This window comes from Coturnix japonica, chromosome 1, assembly GCF_001577835.2.
Source record: "Coturnix japonica isolate 7356 chromosome 1, Coturnix japonica 2.1, whole genome shotgun sequence".
NCBI classification, from domain to species: domain Eukaryota; kingdom Metazoa; phylum Chordata; class Aves; order Galliformes; family Phasianidae; genus Coturnix; species Coturnix japonica.
The window spans coordinates 139,763,088-139,784,416 of record NC_029516.1 but is presented as its reverse complement, the minus strand read 5'-3'; the positions used below and the strand labels follow the sequence as shown (position 1 = coordinate 139,784,416).

The 21,329-nt window shown below is 40.9% G+C and overlaps 1 protein-coding gene across 7 annotated transcripts in view; it reads right to left on the bottom strand.

The window, feature by feature from the left end:
• KLF12 (Kruppel like factor 12) overlaps positions 1–21,329 on the bottom strand; it is a 261,902-nt gene that overhangs the window by 19,659 nt on the left and 220,914 nt on the right. For all 7 annotated transcript variants that reach the window (XR_001552620.2, XM_015851638.2, XM_015851644.2 and 4 more), the window contains one exon: positions 5,850–6,007. Coding sequence is in view for 6 of the 7 variants with exons in the window: in XM_015851638.2 (XP_015707124.1) it covers positions 5,850–6,007 (158 nt within the window). In the remaining variant the exon portion in view is untranslated. The remainder of the gene's footprint in view (positions 1–5,849; positions 6,008–21,329) is intronic.

The following is a 21,329-nucleotide window of genomic DNA, read 5'->3' as shown; positions in this document are numbered from 1 at the left end:
CCTACTGAAACATCCCCGGCATTGACCCCAAGAAGCAACTCTGCCACATTCCTCTAGGAATTAGTACCTAATGACTGAAAATAGAGTTTCAGGGAAAAAGAAATTGCCTATTACTCCTACACTGCTGGCTCTAAGAAAAACACCACAGAAGTGAGGACAGAAAACAATCTCTTTTGTATCAGATGTTGTAAATCATGTTCCGTGTAACCTTAAAGCAGGCACCCCATTTCTTTATTCAGTTCTTCATGATGATTCACACAATTTAACTCCTTGAGCATTTTCATATGGTAAGAGGGTGGCCACATGAAGTTAGAAATGGGTTTAGCTGTGAGCAAGTTTAGATGTGAAACCCAACACAAAATCTCTTTAAATAACTATGTAGTTAGTGGGTTAGATTTCTGAGGTCACACTCCCTGTGCTCGGCAACACTTTGGCTGTGACACATTCACACCGCACAGCGTACTCCACACACTTAGAAGAAAGGGAAGAGCTTTAAATATACTCCACATGTACTATCCATTATACATTTCAAATCTGTGTTCCTTACCAAGTCCCCTAGCAGACAGGATAATTTGCCTCTTCAGTTTACATAATATGGCTCAAATTTACATGTTCTCTCTATTTACAAGGAAACAGATAATGTCTATGAAAATTGGGTCACAATATGCAAAGGTTAGTTTTGGTACCAATTGGCCTGTCATTCAGGTTGAAGTAGGAAATTACAGACTAGGATTTGTAGACCAGGTTGCCTCTGGATTGAAAGAGAAGATATTGGCCAATGAGATAGTTACCCTTGTTGTGTGGAAGAACTCAGGAGTGCACCCAGTGCATGCCCTGGGATGTCACTGACAGCCAGCCGTGCAGAGATGGGCTTCCTCCAGTATCTTTGCAGGCAGCTGGAAACTGTCATTTTTCTACATTTACACTTTCTCTTATTTAGTGCATTTTATAACAAGACAACTGAAACCACTACAGATAGAAATGGCTCTGTGTGTTTTTCCTGTGATAACTGTCATCTATCCAATTGGTATTTTCAATTTTTCAGGCCTTGTTTTAATGTTATGGCAATTAGCCTAGAGGGTCCTGGGTGTCTGTTCTTAAACTCCCTCTTCCCTTTCTTAAAACTCACTTCCTTGATCTCTCATCTTTCCATACATAAGCTTTATCCAACTCTACTACGCTGACAGAAATTATTAGAGCAACATGAGAGCTGTTCCGAAAGTAACACCTCCTACTTTATGATGTTGGCTCACAATATCAGTGGCAGATGTTGGTGGTATGGCAGCAAAGGTTGAACCTTTCCAACAGTGTTCTGTTACACGTTGTTCCTGTGAGACAGATGGCAGCTAAGGGGCAGTCTGACAGAATGACATCTGACATGGAAATTACTGAATTCCTCCAGTGTGGAAAAAAACCACACACACTGAAATCCCTTGAGGCCTGCAGAACTTCTGTGTAGACCAAACTGTGTGTGTGAGCACAGTGAGGTGGTGGGCAATATACTGCAGCAGTAGGGACGGTGACGTAAAAGACAAACCACGTACTGGATGGCCATGCAGATTTTTACAAGTGTATCATGCAGGCTCTTGTTCATCAGTGGCAGAAATGCATAGCTAATGGTGGTGACTATGTTGCAAAATAGTGTTTTATAGCTGAGAATTTCTCTATCACATAATGTAATTGTGCCCTTCATATCTTGTAGTTTCCATGGAAATAAGTAGAAGGTGTTACTTTCCAAGTGACCTGCATATACACTTGAGATGTATTATGTCACCTGAGACTTTACTGTCTTGTACTAACCTAACTGCATGGCTTTGTCCATCTGCCTTCACCATCTCCAGCCCACTTAGTTTCATTACAGTTGCAGATAATTAAAAAATAATTGGCACATGAAATATTGCGGGGAAATTGCAAATATTTTTGAGCGCTTTGCAGCTTTTCATTGCCATTTCAGAAATGTGCAGCCAATTAGAGAGAAGGCTGGGGTACGTCTTTGAATTTATGGCATGAAAATAAATGCGTACTTTTCGCCAAAACAATGAAATCTTTGACAGTTATTGCCAATTTTACAGCTGCAAAGACCCATGACTTCCAGTTGCATCAGCATCACAGATCAGATATTAAAATCTAGTTTTTATAACCCATGTCACTTTCTCAACAGAAAGTATTATATGCCTCTTCAATTTATATTGAACATGGCAGATTTTCAGAATCTCTGTTTGAAAGGAAGAGAGTCAGTAGACCTTTCACAAACTAGGTCTGATAGAAAAGGAAATATCAGTTCTTTAAGGTAAATATAAGTATCTTTAGAAGTATATTTTGATGGTAAAAAAAAAAACAACAAACCAAACAAATCAAACAAAACAAAAAAAGTGAAAAGAATGAGTATTGCTTTGGTCTGAAATGTTTAGCTGCCCTACTAAGAGCATCAACATCAACTTTAATACCTCCTAAATGACCTGAAATAGCAATTACGTATCATGAAATAATGCTATAGTTTTTTCCCCTGTCTGTCCTCAAAGCAAAAGATGCAGACTAAAGAAGATGAGTTACAAGTCAATACACCAGGCTGCACTGAGCTTGCAGGGAATGGAAGTTTTATCTCTCCACCATTAACTCCCTGGGCTGACAGAAGTGCCTTTGCTGAACACAACACAGATACACACTGACCAGGAATGCAACCCAAGGCTGCTAACTTCCTGATTTTTGAGATTATTCCTTTATAGAAACACACATTAGTAATTTCATTTATGATCACTGAAGAAGAAACCAACTCAACACAACCTTGATAAGCCAATTTCTCACCATTTTCTCCTTGCAGAAAGAGTTGATAAACCTGAGCTGCAAGATTAACAGTGAGCCCAGAAGGCTCTCCATCACACCCGATACCTCCTGATAGCTTTATCTGATGATTTGGCAAAACAACACCAAGAACCTGATACTAGAAAGAGAAATTCAATAGCAAGTGTTTGTGATTTATGAAATGCTCCAAAGATTCCAGGTTTCACTCACACGTTTCTGAGTTTCAGAGCTGATGCACAATTCAAGGCCGCCCCCCAGTGGATTCCGTGCCCTCACACTGCACTAAGCTTGGAGGAGAAGCTGAGAAGTACTCAGGAGCCACATGATAGCATCCTGAAAAGAGATCTGAATGCAACGGGTACTGGGTATAACATTTTGTTTCCATTTTTAACTGCGTTCATTCCAATCACCAATACTGTTTTTTTATTTACTGATTTTTTATTCTGATACCCAAATGAATGTTAAAGTGAATGAATTTACTATGCACATGTAGTAAATGAAAAACAGTTTTCAAACACATTCTGCATAGCTAAAAAATTTTTAGCACAATCAGCCCGCCTGAAAAAAAAGTTGAGATTATGCAATGCTGAGTTTCTGTGATCCTTCTTCAGAAAGTTTCCTATTCAAACGTGCTCACCCTTGCGTGCATAGCTGTCATAATTCATTTATACCTATCCAAAACTGCACACTAATTACTGTGGGTCATACGTGAATAATTAACTTATTTTGCCTGAAGCAAGAGTACAAGCCAAGATAAAAAATGTAAGATGAGATTACTACATAGAGAGTATGCTCATGGCCAATGCTACACATGAAGTCAAAATACATCAGCTTCTTACCGAGACCAGGGAAGTATTTGTCTGAAAACAAATCTATCAGCACAATATGGACTTTCTCAATGGATCTCTGGCTAAATTCAGTGCTTACCCTTTTTATAGACTACACTTTGCTTCTTATGATGCAGCATACATGAAGACATGATAAGATAGAACAGTTAACAGCTAACCAACCATTTAATGAAGGTTTTTGATTGGACATTATTTTTCCTAATGTTTTCTTTTCTCCCAGCAGGAATGAACCAATATCCAAAATACTTTAGGCAGCTGCCTTTTCGGATGAGTACTCATTTCAGCCAGCAAACAGGAAAGTACCTGAGCTTCCTCTGCATTAAACAGTGAAAGAGATGTACTGTCAGATGCCTATTCCTGGGTCAACCTGAAGAGGGAATAACATGCCCCAGAGGTGCCAATCCCTCTCCTATGACTACCCAGAGATTCCAGACAGATAGCATAGCCTAGACACCCAACTGCTGATGAGCCAAAGCTGGATAGATGAATTCTGTGATTACTTTTGGTACAGAAACTCCCTTCATGCTACTGGATAGTTATAGCTGTGGAAGTTGGAATTACCAACTACATTTTAGCTTTTGGTGCCTAGTTTTGAGCACTCAGTGCATTCAAGTTGTGCAGAATACCTAACATTGATTTTGGGTGCGTTGTATGCAAGAGTTATCAGCCAGGAGATCATTAATGAACTACAGAATCATTAGAGGATAGGGAAACAGCTTAGGAAACAAGAGAGTGAAAAAGAAGCAACAGGAGTAGACCTAGAGTGGGATAAAAAAGTAAAGCAAAAGGCAGAGAATAAGGCAAAGGATAGGGGTACACAGAACACGTTAGAAGACAAAATATACAAGGAAAGAATAAGAAAGAAGAAAAAACAATTAAGACAAAATATAATACATTAAGAGAGAATGCACAAACGTTAATGGGAAGATATGAAGAAATCAGAATAATTGGCTTGGAGAGGAATCAAAGGAATACCCAGAACATTTCTGCTGTTACAGGAGGGGATTTTCTATTTACAGGAAAGAGTTAAGTGATAAATATCAGGAAAAAGTCTTGCTCAGTGTCCCCCTCAATGAAAGCCCTGCTAATCAAAAAAATATACTGAAGGGTGATGAAGAAGCAGCTTCATCTGAAACGGAGAAGCCATCACTTGCTTTTTTAAAATAATCTCATTTAGAGTGTGCAACAACAGAGAAAACACCAGCAGGTTCTCAACAAAGACCAACATTGCGCTAAATGCTGGACAAACACCTTCTTGTCTCCAAGGAGTTACAAGAATGCTTAAGTTCATTAAGAATAGATTAATCAATACATTTAATTTAAGATCAGCAGCATTCTGTTCACTGCCTTCTTAGCCATTCCAGTGGTAACCTTTTAAATTGTTCTAGGTGACCTCAGAGAGGTGTTCCTGAGTTTATCTACAATAAAATTGCAATGATATGCATCAATGCTTCAGCTACTCTATGCCTGTCATGCAGAGTAGCAAGCAGCCCTTAAGGTCAATAGGAAAACCAGGTATTGATTACGTATTATATCACTGAATGGGATCCAGCTCATGAAGACATCTCTCTTGCATCTGTGTTGCAGGGACCCAGTGCAATCTATTCTCAGAAAATGATGGACTTCCATTTGCAGTAGGTGGTTGGTGCCCCAGAAAGGATCCAGAAAGAAATTCTGAGTTCTTGTGTTCATAATTGAACAGAAGATATTTAGCAACACCTATCACTAAAAGGCTTCATCTGTATAAGCAAACAATAGCACAATAGGAGCTTGGCTGCTGAGTGAAAAAGTTGGTGCTGAAGATCTATGAATGTCCACGCTTCCTGGGATTTTTTTTATTTTGAATATCTTTGGTTGGTCCCAACAATGATCATCCACTGTTGGTTCAAACACATTACATGTATCCATGGAGGCTGCTTTTCTGTTAACTTTCAATTGAAAAAAGTCCAGTTTGTGTTGAGAGAACTCGTACTGAGAAGCAAAACATGAGAAGTGTGGACGTTAGGGAAGTTCAACTCCAAAGCATGCTTTTGATCTGCACCAACTGCACCACCATGCCAAAGCAGATGCACCTGCAGACATCCCTGTTATCTATATCCAGACTTTGGTCTCCTGGCATTGGATAGCACGTTTAAAAGGTACTAAATTAGGCAGAAAGGCTTGTCACAACCACACAATACAGTGCCAGCAAAGCCTTACCTGTGTGCGTCCTCCGGTGAGCTTTCAGGTGGGAGCTTTTTGTGTATACTTTGTTGCATCCCTCGAAGTCACACCGATGGATGCGTCGCTTCCTGGAGTCTGGAGACTCAGACCTTCTCTGACGCCTTGTGCTCTCAATACTGAATGGTGAAATTGAACTAAAAAACAAAATGGAGGGAAAAATGAAAAATGAAGCAAGAGCACAACATATATCTTGGACCTCAAAAGATGAGTAGTTGTAGATTACTGTGTCAAAGGCAACCTGATCTTAAATGTTAAATATTTCCTTTTCTGCATAATAGTCAGAAGCACCTCTTTGAAACTATTCATGCTTGAACTAGAGTATACTTTGCAGTATTAAATAATTCAAGTCTTGATTTAGAAGTGCTCATTGCCAGAGAAAGCACCTTGAAATAATGCCTCAATAATGAACCATCCTGACTTTATCTAAGTTTTATTTCTGTTGTACATGTCCAGTTCCAATTTCATTGAAACTTCATTTCTAAACAGTCTTTTACAAAGGCTCAGTAATATCTCCTTGATGTGTTTAAACTGGTAAAAAATCTGACAACATTTATGAAGAAGTGTTTCTAGTACTCAGATCTTGGCTATGAAACCTCATGTTTGGCCAATTATCTGTTGTGTATCGTATACAGATAGCCAAGAGATTCTCATCACCTGGCAGCAGTGATTTTTTTCCATTTCCATATTTAACAGTTTTCAATCACCTGAAACAGAAGCAGAGAACGGTTTGGGTTGGAAGGACCTTTAAGATCACCAGGTTCCAATCTCCTGCTATTGGTAGAGACACCTCCCTCTAGACCAGGTTGCTCAAAGGCACAGTGAATTTCCTTTCAGACCACTGAATTTAGCAGTAGCACAGGGCCAGGGGACCATCCGCAGAAAAACATATATGCTCATAGACTTACTCTGTTTATTCCAATGTCCTATCAGTTATCCCAAATCTAAGCAATTAAAATATAGTGTTGAAAGTCACATTATTTTAGTTCATAAACACAGTGCACATCAAGTCTAATTCTTGAAGAAATTCTGCTACAATACACTTGCCTCTAGCTAGACAAGCTGGTGCCATAAAATATTATCAAATTGGTACTTGATCCAAACCCTTACTGATCTGTGTTAATTATATTACCTACCTATAAATCATTATCAGTTGATTTCCTTATCAGCTCCATTATAGTTATACTGCACAGCGGCTTTGCTCACCTACAGTTATAGTAGCTTGCTCAGCTATTTTGAGTGTGTGAACAACATTAGCCTTCCTCAGCTTTCTGGGACTTCCACCACATTCCCAGGTTTATTGACATCAGCCAGCACTTTTAAACTCTAAAGATGGAAGTTCTCAGCTCTTGAAATAACCTGTGACTGTCAAATTAAAATGAATCATACAAAAGGAAATAGAATGTGCTCCCAGAAAGAGGCGTGAACTTCTGGGGAATCTAAGATACTAAGAATGGCATTGGAAATACCGATACTGATGTATTTAATGAGAAGCTCCCGTGTCAACACCACTATTCAGTCTGTGACAACAACCACTGTTGTTGCAGCTATAGCTGTCCTGGCATAAATACTTCGAGGGATTTCTGAAGCTTGCTGATGATTGTATTGGGTTAAAATTTTAAGCACCTCACTCAACTAACATGTGATTTCACTGATGTTCCAATTTACTGCATTTCAAAACTCAAAGTCTCAAACTGTGACAGTCCAAATTGTGCTTTCTTTCTTTTTGTCTAAATGTTTTTATAGTACAATTCCAACTTAAAGCACAATTGAAGAAAGAATTCTCTGACAACCTTATTTTTCTCTTAACACTTGATATACAGCTATACTTCACCTTCAGGTAGAGATTTTTCAGATTAATTACTATTGCCTAACGTACAATATGTGTAAATGGGCTTACAGGGGATTTCCAAAGTAGCAGATGAAATGGACAGAGGGCCTTAATATCAACATTAACCAGCAAAAAGGAGTCCCCAAGAGAGTGAGAACACAACAGCACTTTTACTATATGACAAGAATACAGATATGTTTAGCTGCTGCCGAAATGGCTAAGGAATTGTACCAAAGCATCTGCATCTCAGGGCAAATAAAAGTATCGGGTTAGATGAATCACTGAGATCAGTCAGACTACTCCAGATTCGCTTTTTAACATCCCACCAGCTAAAATAAAAAGCAAACATGTAAATCAAATCTTAGAACTCAGCACTGAAGGTACACAGTGCAGCACACAAGACCAGAAAATCTTCATCTTCAAAAATAAATATTTGTGAATCTTTTTTTTTTTTTCTTTTTCTTTTTTTTCCTGTGTTTGCATGATTTATGAGCTGTCTTAAAAGCCTGTTTTGTAACTGAGTGTTCAGAACCTGGATAATACAGCTTGTTTAAATGGGAGGAGGATCGAGCACACAATACTGCCAGCACTGAGAAAAAAAACAAACCTTGAGCACAGCCAGCACCTCATAAAAAGCTATTTGTCACGTACAGAAGGTGACCTCACCACCCGCTGCTCTCTTTCCTGAGGATTTATACAGAAGAAGGTGGAATACAGTGGTGCCACGCAATCCATGCTGCCATTTCTCAGTTCTTTTTCTCCCTCTGTCTAAAAAGAGAAGCATCAGGGCTACCTGGTTGTAGGTGACAGGGGAATAGACAAATAAGGCACAGAAAATGCTGTGCATCGCTGTTGTCCATTGTGAGCTCCACAGCCCTGATGAGCTGAGCACACAAGGAGAAAGGTTACCACCATCAGGGAACAGCAAACATAACCTCATGACGTCCTTCAGCACTGCAGGCTAAGTGACGTGCTGGTCAGTACAAGGCACATAGGTGACAGCTGAATGCATACCACAAAGGGATTTCCTCCAGCCCTTTTGCTGCAGGGGCACCCCATGGTGCAGGTGTCACAGGCTGAGAAAGGGCCAGGTCTTACCTGACACTGCCAGCTCTGCTTGAGCCCTGCACGGGCCCTAAGACTGTGCAACTGCAGATATGACAGGAAGCCTTAAAAAGAGCATAAAGACTGGTAGCTGAGCTTCGTGCCTCTCACATTGACCTTCAGTTCAGTCCTTCTCATCGGTCGTGGAGTAGTAAAGGGAAATACAAAATCATAGAATGGCCTGGGTTGAAAAGGACCTCCATCAAGTTTCCACACCCTGCTATGTGCAGGGTCACCAACCACCAGACCAGGCTGCTCAGAGCCGCATCCATCCTGACCTTGAATGCCTCCAGGGATGGGCATCCACAACCTCCTTGGGCGACCTGTTCCAGTGCATCACCACCCTCTGAAATGCTCTGCTTTCTTGTCTATTTTCTACAAAATAACTTCACATAGACAGAAAAGAAACTGAAGTCCTCAAAACCATGTTTTGTGCCTGTTGAAGGTCACTGAGCTCGGCCAGGTGGCTCTGGTCAGCATAGAGCTTCAGAATTACTATTCAACATCATCACAGAGGACGAACACTTTGATAACAGAAATTATTGGGAACTCAAACGTATTTTTGTAATTGTTCTTTTTTTTTTCTTTTCTTTTTTTTTTTTTTTCCTGTTTACAGTGTGCTTTCATGTAATGTAAACAGTTTTGAAAACAACTTTAAAAAGGAAACATCTTTAGCAGTAACCTCTCTTGACTGCAACCATCTCTCACAGACTGCTCAGAATGAAGACCTGAAAGAGCATCAGCAGCTGTGAGCTGCCAGGGTGCCCTGAGGAGCTGTCAGCTCTCCTGCTGATATCCAAGATCTCAAGCTCAAGGTGGGGTTTAGCAATAGAATCGACATGACGTGTAACATCTTGGGCAAATTGCAGGTTATATCCAATTACTGCTGATACATCAAGTTTGAAAGGTAAAATAACAAAGAAGAAAATTGTATTCTGGCTCTGGCTCATCAGTTTGACATTTATTTATTTGCAACTCGTCATTTCCAAAAACAGTGTAATTTCTATATTCTTATCAAAAGTATTGCACTAACATAAATCCTGAGAGACAGCTGGTTGCTTCCAAAAGCAGCTGCAACACCTATAGTCATAACTGTTCATAGGCTGGAATGAATGAAATCAGACATTTCTTGGATGGGAGTATTTAAGGTGATTTATAAAACTTGTTATTTCCAGTTAGAAGTGAAAATGTGCATTTTTACAATTCAAGTACATGCAAGTGCTTTTCTCTGATGCAAATGTCTGCATGCAAAATACAGATTCAGGTTTTGCCAGTAGATGGCCATCAAGATCTCCAGTCTTATCTGTTCCACATTCAGTGGGGATTAGAACAAGCCTGGTAATGCGAAATTATTTTCCCTTTCTATGAATGCTGCCCTGAGTGTTTTGCCTTTGCTCCTCATACAGACTGCAGTAATGCTGCTAAAAGCACACACAGTGCCTCTACACTAACCCTGTGTTTTCTGAGCAATACGCAGAGCACAGCTGTTCAGCGAGAGTGCTGTCTACCAAGGCCTTGAACCATGTTCAGAGACACAATAAAATGTGCCATGTGGTGACAAGTGCTTTACAGAAACTGCCTGCTCCATGTGGTAAATGCAGTGTTACCTTCGGCATCAAACCAGTGTCCCAGCAACCTGGGCAAGAGCTTGGACAAACTGCACCATACAGCACCCATACAGTACCACATAGTGTCACGGCTGCTTTACCCTCTCCTCTGGTTGGTCCTGTAGCTGATGCAAAACTTACTGCTATTTTACCACTTTACCAGTGGGTCTATGGCTGCTAGAAACAGATGCTGACTTAACTTTGGGGCAAAAAACAGGCATTTATCAACACTGCCCCCTCTACTCTTCTGTGAGGAGCACCAGAGGGGTTGGCACCTCACAGCTGCTGAGTCTGGATAACAGTCTTGGCAAGCCAGAGCACGCTCTGCAAAGTAGGCATAATATAAAATGTGGTCCTCAAATGTTCTTCAGGCTGTTGAAGGATGTGATTTGGTTAAGCTGACATAACAGGACAGTCCTGCTACAGCTGCTTTCTCTGAGTCGGCACAGGTGCTTGTCTGATCCTGCAGTGAGCCAACTCAGGGACTCACGATGATGAAAAGTCAGTTCTGAAAAAAAGAAACTGAGCAGCTTGTTTGCTTTTGGTAATTTAGTTTTCTAAATAGTGGATCTGCCAAGTGCCTGCCCTGACACACTGGAGAGGATGGCCAAGGATGAGGGGAGTGTCAGCACCCTCCCCAGTGGCAATCAGCTGTTATAGCACAAATGTAGCACTTCATTTATGAGACACGTATACCTTCTTGGCCAGCCTTTCATTCACAGTAACTAAAAGTGCCGGCAAATGAAATAAAAGCAGAAAATTAAGTGTTATGTATCTGCAGACAGTATTTCAACGGGCAGTTGAAGAACATCCTAAAATATTTACTTGCCCTTTTTTTTTTAAATGCAAAGTTTTTATTGTGTCCTGCTCACAGGCAAACAGATGCATGTACATAAACACACACGTACTTTTTTCTCCTCTCTGATTCTCAGACCTTAATTAATGTTTCATGAATGGCAAACATCTGCCTTAGGAATGTTTGACATTAGAACATATCAAGCAGTACTTAGGATGATCACTGAAGGAAAGTACTATTTGTTTTATCAGTGCTACTTCCATCAGTGTACTGCAAAGGTGATTTTATACTAGAAATTACACTTTTTGTCAAGAAAGAAAGGATGAATTTGGCAGCATACACAAACACATACATTACATAGGAAAATCACATGGGTAAGTGAGACAATCTGAATAACCAGCAGCATCCAGGCAAGGAGATCCTATTATCTGGCCCCTTATGGCCATTCCTGTGCTCCTGAGTTGGACTTGATGATTATTATAGTTTCCTCTCAAATTGGGATATTCAAAGATTCTAAGCTCCTGTCCAGAGTGCCCACAGTACAAAACACCCCCATATCTCTGACCACAACTTCATCCATAGCATTTATTTCCACTGAGATCAGCTGAAGCCACTTGAACTGTTGAGCTGCTTTGCAGCACTACAGGATGTTACATCCCTCCAGCTGCAGTGAAACTGAAAGTCTGTAAGTGGAACAAACTTCTGCTGGTGGGAAAGAGCCTGGGGGTCTATTGGGAAAAGTGCCAATGTCAACTGCAGCATGTCCTAACAAAATGATCCATTAGCAGCTGTGTTAAACTAAGATATGAGAATGAGATGGTTGCTTGATCCTCCTGAGCTGTGGTGATGCTGTGGGAGTGCTTTCCAGCTCCCATAGCTGTGCTGTATTCCAGCTCCACGCTAGGCTGAGACCCAAGCACACACAGTTCACCCTGTTCCTTTGTGATGGATTATTGAGGAAAGGGAGCTGGGCCAGAAAACATATGTGACATGTTCCAGCATCTCCCCTGGATCTGATTGGAGGACCAGGGCTTCAAAACACACTGCCTGCAAGATAGAGAAATGCTATAAATCAAGCCTGTGATGAAGTCTGAAAATAAATGCCAAAAAAGCCTCTACCAGAGCTTCCCGTCTATTTTACACTGTTCAATAGCTAAGAAACTGTTACCCCAGAGACTTACTGTGTAAAAGAGCACAGGACTTACATGTTAACTAACCTGGCACTGCGTGCTTATTTAAACATTTACTCCCAATGTCGGGAAGCAGCAAGCTCACTTTAGTATGACAACTTGTTCTACCTGCAGATCCCACTGTAAAAATCAGAATCTGAGCAAGCTCCCGCAAAGAAATATAATGATTTCTGCAAAACTACATTCAGCCACAGTCAAACATAGGCAACTTCATCTCCTGAGACTCCTTCTAAACTGCAGAAAATTGGGTAACTGAGCACTTCCAACTCAGTTTTGACAGCACACAGCTCTGCTTTTTACTCTTCCTGTTCCTTTCTGATCCATACATTTCTTTCATGTTGGAGACACGAGTTGAGCTGAAATTTTCAGTGTGGAAATTAGATGAGAATGTACATGTTCATGCCTTTCATTTTTGTTCTGGCTGCTTGCAGGACTAGTGCTGTTACTCCACTTTCTACTGCAGCACTCCCTGCACGTCTTAACTTGCTCACCATTTTTTCCCTCTTTATTCTTGTATCTCTGATTCTGATTTCTTGTACCTGTGTAGCACAGCAGTCACTCCAATGTCTGTACAACGATGACTCTTACCTATCTATTTACCTCCTCTTAATGCTCATATGAAGGAATGTGGAACTGATCACATTACTGATAATTAAAAACTCTCCAGTATATCCTCAGCTGACGAAACTGTCACATAGTATCTCACCCAGTCAGTGACATTAAATGAGGACACTGCATCCACTGGGACTGGAGCTCATGTGAGTGACCTTTTCTTCCTTCCTTCCTTCCTGCTCAGGAGGCTCATTATCAATATGTTCAAGATTTTATTACCCTGGATGCCTCTGCAATTCAGGGTGGTCATCTGCAACACTGCCACCAAGCAGACTTTGGTAACTACTAAATAGTTGACTCCACTGACATGTACACTTCAGCTATAATAGGAAAAGATAAACTGCTACGCTCAAGAGAATGTTATCTCAAAAAACAATTTCATATGCTCCACAGCCCTTCACAATGCTCCTGTCTCTGAGAATATATACAGCAAAGAATGTATTTATTGCAGAGATAAAGTATCATACCCACTGAATCTGTATAAGAAAAAGAGATGAAGTAATTTAATTATTTGGGGACAAAAGAATTATCGAATGCAAGGTCATACTTCAGTGAGTACAATTTCTTCTTCTAAAACTCCCATCTAAACAATAAAGTCTGAGATTTTTATTTTTCTTCCACAGCTCCCTCTCTTAATGACAGGAAGTTTTTATAAAAGAATATGAGAAAATACTCTAGAAATCAATATAGTTACTACACCCCAGAGGCCGTACAAACTGTGCCACCATACATTTTCATTAACTGTGAGGAACACTGATATATTTATGAGGTATGCTAGGTATATTCAAAATTTTAACTTGAACCTGGATTTACAGTCACACATACCATTGTAGATCTTCATTTAGATTACAATCTCCTGGCTACATATTTATCACTATTACACTTTTGCGTAGCAAGTAAGTACAGAGGGGCTCAAATCAATGAGGGATGAACAAAGACATCACTAATTCAGCATGAAGAAACTCCACTATCTCTCCTTGCATCCTTTGATTCCTATGAAAAAAGAGACCACATCAAGGTTCTGGGCATCACAGCAACCTCCTTTCTATGGGCTAGATTTTGTCCCCCATATTTACATGGGCAGATACTTACATATTCAGAATTTCATTATGTCTGTTAGAATCTGAAAGATGGGCCCCCTTACTGACCTCTGGGGGCACACCACTTATAATGGGTTGCCAGCTGGACTTAACTCCATTAACCACTACCCATTGGGCAGAGTCCTCCAGCCAGTTTCTTACCTAAAGAAGGGTATGCCTGTCCAGGCAATGGGCAGCCAGTTTCCCCAGGAGAATACTGTGAGAGACCATGTGAAAGGCTTTGCTGAAGTCTAGGTAGACTACATCAACAGCCTTTCCCTCATATACCAGTCTGGTCGCCCAGTCATAGAAGGAGATGAGATTGGTTAAGCACAACCAGCTCTTCATGAACTCATGCTGGCTGGGCCTGATCCCCTGGATCACGTGCTGTGTAATCTCACCCAAGATGATTTGCCCTGTAACTCCCCCCAGCACTGAGGTCAGGCTGACAGACCTGTAGTTCCCCAGATCTTCCTCATGGCCCTTCTTGTAGATGGGAGTCACATCAGCAAGCCTCCAATCCTCTGGGACCTCTCCAGATAACCAGGAATGCTGATAGATGGCAGAGAGTGGCTTGGCAATCACCCCTGCCAGCTCCCTCAGCACCCTAGGATGGAGCCCATCCGGTCCCATGGACTTGTGACAGTCCAGATGGAGGAGGACCTCTCTAACTGTCTATCTGAATCACCAGGGGTGTATTCTGTGAACCATCCCAGACCTCTAGGCCAGTGCATAACGTGCCTTGAGGATAACTGATGTGACTATCAAAGGCAGATGTAAAGAAGGCATTTAAGACCTCAGCCTTCTCCTTATCCTCAGCAGTCACATTCCCTGATGCAGGGAAAGGATGGAAATTTTCCTTGGTTCTTCTCTTACTGTTAATGCTGCGTGTACTGGTGTAGATGCACTTCAGCTGAGTCATCTCACTCACCCCCAGCTCAAGCACTGTTCCCCTAGGCTCATCTCTGGTGAGCCCTGTTTTGTCCCCTTCCCCTGTCATAGCTAGTTTAAAGCTCTTTTGATAAGCCCCACTAGCTCCTGTGCTAGGATTCGTTGCCCCCTTTGAGATAGGTGGGTTCCATCCATGGACAGCAGGCCAGGGGCTGAGTAAACAGTTCCATGATCAAAGAACCCCAAGTTTCTGCCTCGACACCAGCCTCTTCGCCAACTATTTATTGATTGTGCTTTCCAAGTCCACTCTGTGTTCCTCACTGCCCCTGAAGGTACAGAACAAAAGTTCACTTGCGATCCTGCAGATGAAATCTGCAGATGAAAATCTCTGAGATTTAAGATGAAATCTCTTTTCACAGTTAGTGGGCTTCTCTGAGCAATTTCATCACTGCCCACCTGAACTATGAGTAGTGGAAAATAATCAGTGGACCTAACCAGCTTTGGGAGTTTCCTGGTTATGTCCCTGACCCGGGCCCCAGGAAGGCAGCACACTTCCTGATGGCTCAGGTCTGGTCTGCATATGGGGCCCTCTGTTCCTCTGAGAAGGGAGTCACCCACCACAACCACCCTTCTTTCTTTCCTGACAGAGGAAGTCGCAAGGCCTGTGGGTGACCGCTTTGCCTTAGGCTCCCTCGTAGGCAGGTCCTCCCCATTCTTATCTCCTTCAGATTTCAGAGTGTCAAACCTGTTGCTTAGAGGAAGCTGGGGTAGTGGGGGAGGCAGGCAGAGCAGGCTTCTCTCTTCAGGACTCTATTCACAGTTAACCGTGAGTAGGCAGTCTTTCCACTTGTAATTAAGCTCACCAACAATTCAAATGTACCAAAAAGGTGAATTTCAACAATTACTTAGTTATCGCTACCTCAGTATTAGCCATACTACTCAGTATCAGTTCAAAAATCAAAAGGTATCTTGTTTGGATGCAGGTCCACAGAAAGTCTGGCAAATCTGTCAGTGTCTTTAGTAGAGTCAAAAACACACTCCCAGGAGGAAGAGGAAACTTCATTTCCATGAATTGGTTTCTTTAATGCTTTCTTACCAGGCAGTGCTGCTTTTAATATCTGAACAGCAGATCTGAGGCACAAGGTTTGACTGAGAGCAAAATTACATGGGTAGACAGTCTACATAAAGCCATACGGTACATTTTGCACTAAGAAATATAAAGAAATATATCTTCTCCAGATCTTTTTGCTGCTTTAGAAATTGTTCCACATGCAGAGACAGATAACAAAGTCTCTATTCTCCACCACAAATTCCTCACAATCCTTTTTCAGGAGCATAGATCAGGCTGGTAGCCAAGCAGCTCCTTTCCTCTGGGTTTCCATGGGTCCAGCTGGCTGCATGGGCTGCATATTCTCATGCTTCTCCACTCAAACAACTGTGTAGACCTCAGGGTGGCTACTCCCTGGCTGGGAAAAACTACAGAAGACTTTAGGCTGGGAACAGTCTTCTATCAAAAGGCAAGAACAACATCCTGATGACATTTCACTGTCAAAAGAAAGGGTCAAGATTTCATTCTATGCGTGCTTCAACTCTGCCGCAGTAAAATCTAAGTGAAGATTTGGCTGGTTATATTAACTATGCCTTCCCAACTCTGACTTTGCACAAGGGTTTATAAGAAAGTTCTCATGCAAGGGTTTAAACTGGGTAAGATTTATATGATGTTGCCTCTTTAGCTCTTCTGAAATGTAACACAATGCTCTCGCCTGATAAGAAATGTTTTCCCACTGGCTGACGGGTGTGTGTCTCCCTCTGGGACATCAAGTATTCAATTATTTGAGGGGAATTATTCTGCTATTTCCAACAGGCATTCAGTGTTTTGTTCAGAAAAGGACAAAAATATGTAAAGTTGAACAAGCCTTGCAACTGAAAGATTTTCGACCCAGCCCTTCCCTAAGCACAAGCAAACAGATGGAACTGTACGCTTGCAGCTGTATGAAATTTTATTTAGTGTTATTCCACAAGTATTATTTATGGTATATATAATTATAATATATTATAAATATTTTGAAAAAATGCTGCTGAAACAGAGAGAGAACTGGTAGTCTTTGAATACTACTGTAGTCAGACGAAGCCTTTTTGACAAGAGATTCAGTAGTCACAATTTTCTGATACTACATTTTTTTTCCTTTAATTTGTAACTGTCTCAATGAAGAAGGTAGGAACTCGCTTTCCATATGATTAGAAGCATCATCCAATCACCAACTGAATTTCTTGCATGGACTTCTTGCAGATGCCTTAGAAACATGTATCAGACCCCTTTCATCCACAAGACACTACTGGTTCTACTCAGTGCTAAACATATTTCTATATATTCTATATACTCTATATTTCTATGGCCTTGTTATCATTTGCTGTATTTATATTTTACACTACTATCACCCTCATTTCTTTTCACACTTTAAAGCACATGCAGTTACAATGGGAAACTCACACAGAAGCGAAGCACATCTGTCTGCCTGCTGCTGTCTCTTCACTGGGCATGTCCCTCCCTCCCTCCTGCATCTCCTACAGTGCTGAAAACCAAGGGACTGTAATAATGGCCCACTCCGTTAACCTTGCTAATTTATGCATGTTGCTCATTAGTGCTCTGCCAAGTGCAGTTTTCAAGTCCCAAAGGTAGGTCAACAGATCTGAGTGTCTAGAAGAGCGTGTTCTGAATTTCAAGTATCTTAAACTCATGGTCAGGAGCACTGATCCAGAGGCCTCTTGTTTTGCTTCAAGTTTCCTATGCGTTAATCTATACTCAAAACCAGTTGCGCTGACCCAGGATGCAGCTCACTGGTCTCCGGAATTTCTGTTGCTACCCTGAAAGCACCAATCTCCTACATTTTCAAGCAACAGCGTCTTTGGCTTAAGAGCTTCAATCAGTAACCACCACTTTTTGCCCTCATATAAGATATAGCTACAGATGTTTCCAGTGGAAAACACAGTGAGAAAACACCATAAAACAAATGACCACAGACCTTCCCTGGAGTGGTTTTACAGACAGAATTTGCTCTGCAGAAGAAACAGCGAGTGTACCTTAACAGAATTAACATTTGATTAAAAAAATATAAAAAGCTTTAAAAACACATCACGACTACTTTAAAATAGTACTAAACAGAATTTCATTAGAATATCCTCTTAAAATCAATCAATCAGTCAATACCCACCACCACTTCTGGATATCTTCTTATCCCTCGTTTATTAAAATCTCTGCTTGCTTACATGTTGAGATCTTACAGACAGTCTCACTCATCAGATAAAGCACCAACCAGTACTGCCAGCTTAGTAATTAAGAACAACCGATGTGCATACAATCAAGCTTTTACTGGAGAAATCAGTCTGTCAAAATCTTGCAAAACTCAACCCTGCACATATGCTGTTTTGTTTTGTTTTGTTAAATGGGATGGAACATACCAGAACTTTCAAGATCAAAAATCTCCATAATTTCCTAAAACATTTGCAGCCTTAGCTTGAAGTAAGAAAGGATAATTATCAAAGCATTTCACAGGCACAATAGTTCATTTTGGAAGAGGCACATGTAGGAAAAAAAAAAAAAAAGAGAAGAAAAATAAAACTCACTCTCAGCATGACAGAATGATATTGCTGTAGCTACGAAGAGATAGTGTTGGGCAGGTGGAGAAATCAGACAGGTACTCAGCTTAAGGTCAGACAAGATAACTGCAATTATCAAGAATGATGGCCTGAATGAGACATGCTACACGTCTGACCCTGCAGCCTGGAAATGGGGTCCCTGCTGACACCAGCTGGAACCCCAAGGTGTGGGGCTGTTGTTTAAAGTACTTCATGACACCTACACAGCAGGCAGAAAACAGGTTTTAGGGGGAGTAGAGAGGTAGGCTCACCCGTCCCATTGCAGCTTTTATTTCTTTCCTCTTGTATTCCTTTACCTCATGTGGGATGGATAGAGAGAGGACTATTATCACAAATTGAACTGGGGGTCACAGCAATGAGTTGCTCAGAGGCAGCTCACTGGGAAAATTCCTGATCAGTTTGAATCTAGGTAACAGAACTAAATCATACATAGGTTTGGCTTGGAAGCAATCAAACATCCCAGCCCCCTGGCCAGAGGCAGGAAGACCTTCCACTAGGCCAGGCTGCTCAAAGACCCACCTAACCCAGCTCTTATGAGGCAACCACAGATTTTCTGGACAACCTCATTCAGTGTCATGCTTGACACATACACCTAATGTTAAGTGTTTGCATATATTTTTCTTTTTCTTTTTCCCCAGAAATACTACTGCAGTAAATACATTTACTCCAATTATGCTCCTTAATCCTCTCTGCAAATTCTCATTTCCAAGCCCACATTGTCCTTCTTTGCTTGGATAAATGGATGTCCATTTGGAATTCTTTTTATTAGCTGTAACATCAGCCATAAGATCTACTTCTCAATGAAGTCTCATATTGGGCTACTCAAATGCAGCCTGCTACACAAATGGAAGGAATACTGATATATATATGTATATATATATATATATATTTTTTTTTTTTTAAAGCAAAAATGTGAATTAAATACATCATAGAAGAACCTGTGCCAAAGGAAGTACTTGCTTGCCATACACAGGGTAGGTACACAGAGCATACAAACAGGAACACACAGCCCAGAATAAAGCTCCAAAGCTTCTGCCAATGCGTTAGTTATCAGCATTACAAGGCTGTGTTCGCTGGCCTACAAAATTGAGATGTCAGGATTTCAATGTGTTTTGTGTTCAGCAAATTATAGTCATTTTCAGAACATCTTTAACCTTTTCAGTGGCCCGTGGTCAGGCTGGCAGACCACTCATGGCTCTTCATATTAGAAGTCTGACAGACATCTTCTAGAAAGGCAGGGCAGGCAGGGAATTGGTATGTAAAATTATAGAGTATCAGCCAAACTGCTACTGCATGCTGCACTTCTCTGAATTTAACACTGGGATGCTAAATTCTGCTATCTCATTTTTATGACAAAGAATCAAGCAACAACAAAAAATGCCCACTATTAATCTGTCTGTAACAGGTTGTTTCCAGTTCTGTCACTGGGCTTTAGAGGGGAGATGTGGTGTAGATACATGTGCTGTGGGTGAGGGTTTTTGTCCTGAAGTGCTGGAGCCCAACTACCCATCTAAAACCAGTGTATGTAAAAGCCACTATGATGCACATCACTACTGCAAAGTCTCACATTATTTCAGTTACTGTACTACTCAACAGTGTCCTTCAAATGTATATTTGAATTAAACACACAGCTTCCCATTAAAGCAACATGTTACACTCTAATAGCAAAGATCATCAGAAGAACAAGGTGGGACTCCACAATGCTGCAACCTATATCTCTTGGATAACCTCAGTTCCACCCCTTATTCAATCTGTGTTTTACGTCTCAGTTTGAAAACACTGGGGTACTACCATATATCATTCCTCCTTCCTTCTTCCTCATCTCACCACCTTTGATTTATTACCATTTTGGGTAGTGGCTGAATCTAACCACATGCTTGTACAAGTACAGTAACAAGGGGCTCCAACTTACCTATGATTTTCAAGTAGAACAGTAAATACTAGTTTCTAAATAGAACTAATACAATACCAACGCATACAGAACAAAAAATTCAAAACATAATATCCTCTAATGTCTGATTCTACCAGCAGTCAGTGAATGCTACTTAATGTCTGAAACAATGTTCATAGTTCCTTAGCCTAGATGCACACTTGGGGTGAACACGGTAAGGAACAGGTTACGCTGCACCGTGGTTAGTCCTACAGTCCTACAGCATTGCACACACACCGCTGGACAAAACACAAGCCAAATGGTATGTGATTTATAAATGACTTTTTAGAAAATGTTAAATCTTCTTGTCCTAAAGCAATGATTAAAAAATCTTTGAGTATAACAGCTTGTGATCTGACTGTTTCTGCTCTGTTAACAAACCAGCTAGAAACTGCAAGCTCCCAGATCTGGAACAAGAGAGTCATTATTGGCCAAAGCCTAGAAGGAGTGCAAAGCCTCCCCTTCGTATTCTGGCAAATGTCCTGAGAAAGGTGGTGCGGTGATTTATGTGCCATTCAATGTTGTTTTCAAGACATTCACTGAACTGAAGAAGCCCCATTATAATACGTCAAGCTCACGTCAAAACCCATCTAAATCAACAGGGGCTGAAAATACATCATGCGCTTGACATACAATAATTGACATGTCATATTATATTTGACATTTCAAGGACAGTAGTGTCTATTTAAATGGAGACATAGTAATATAAATATTTATTTGCTTGAGCTAATAGGGTATCTAACAGGGCATCTTGGTGAAGAG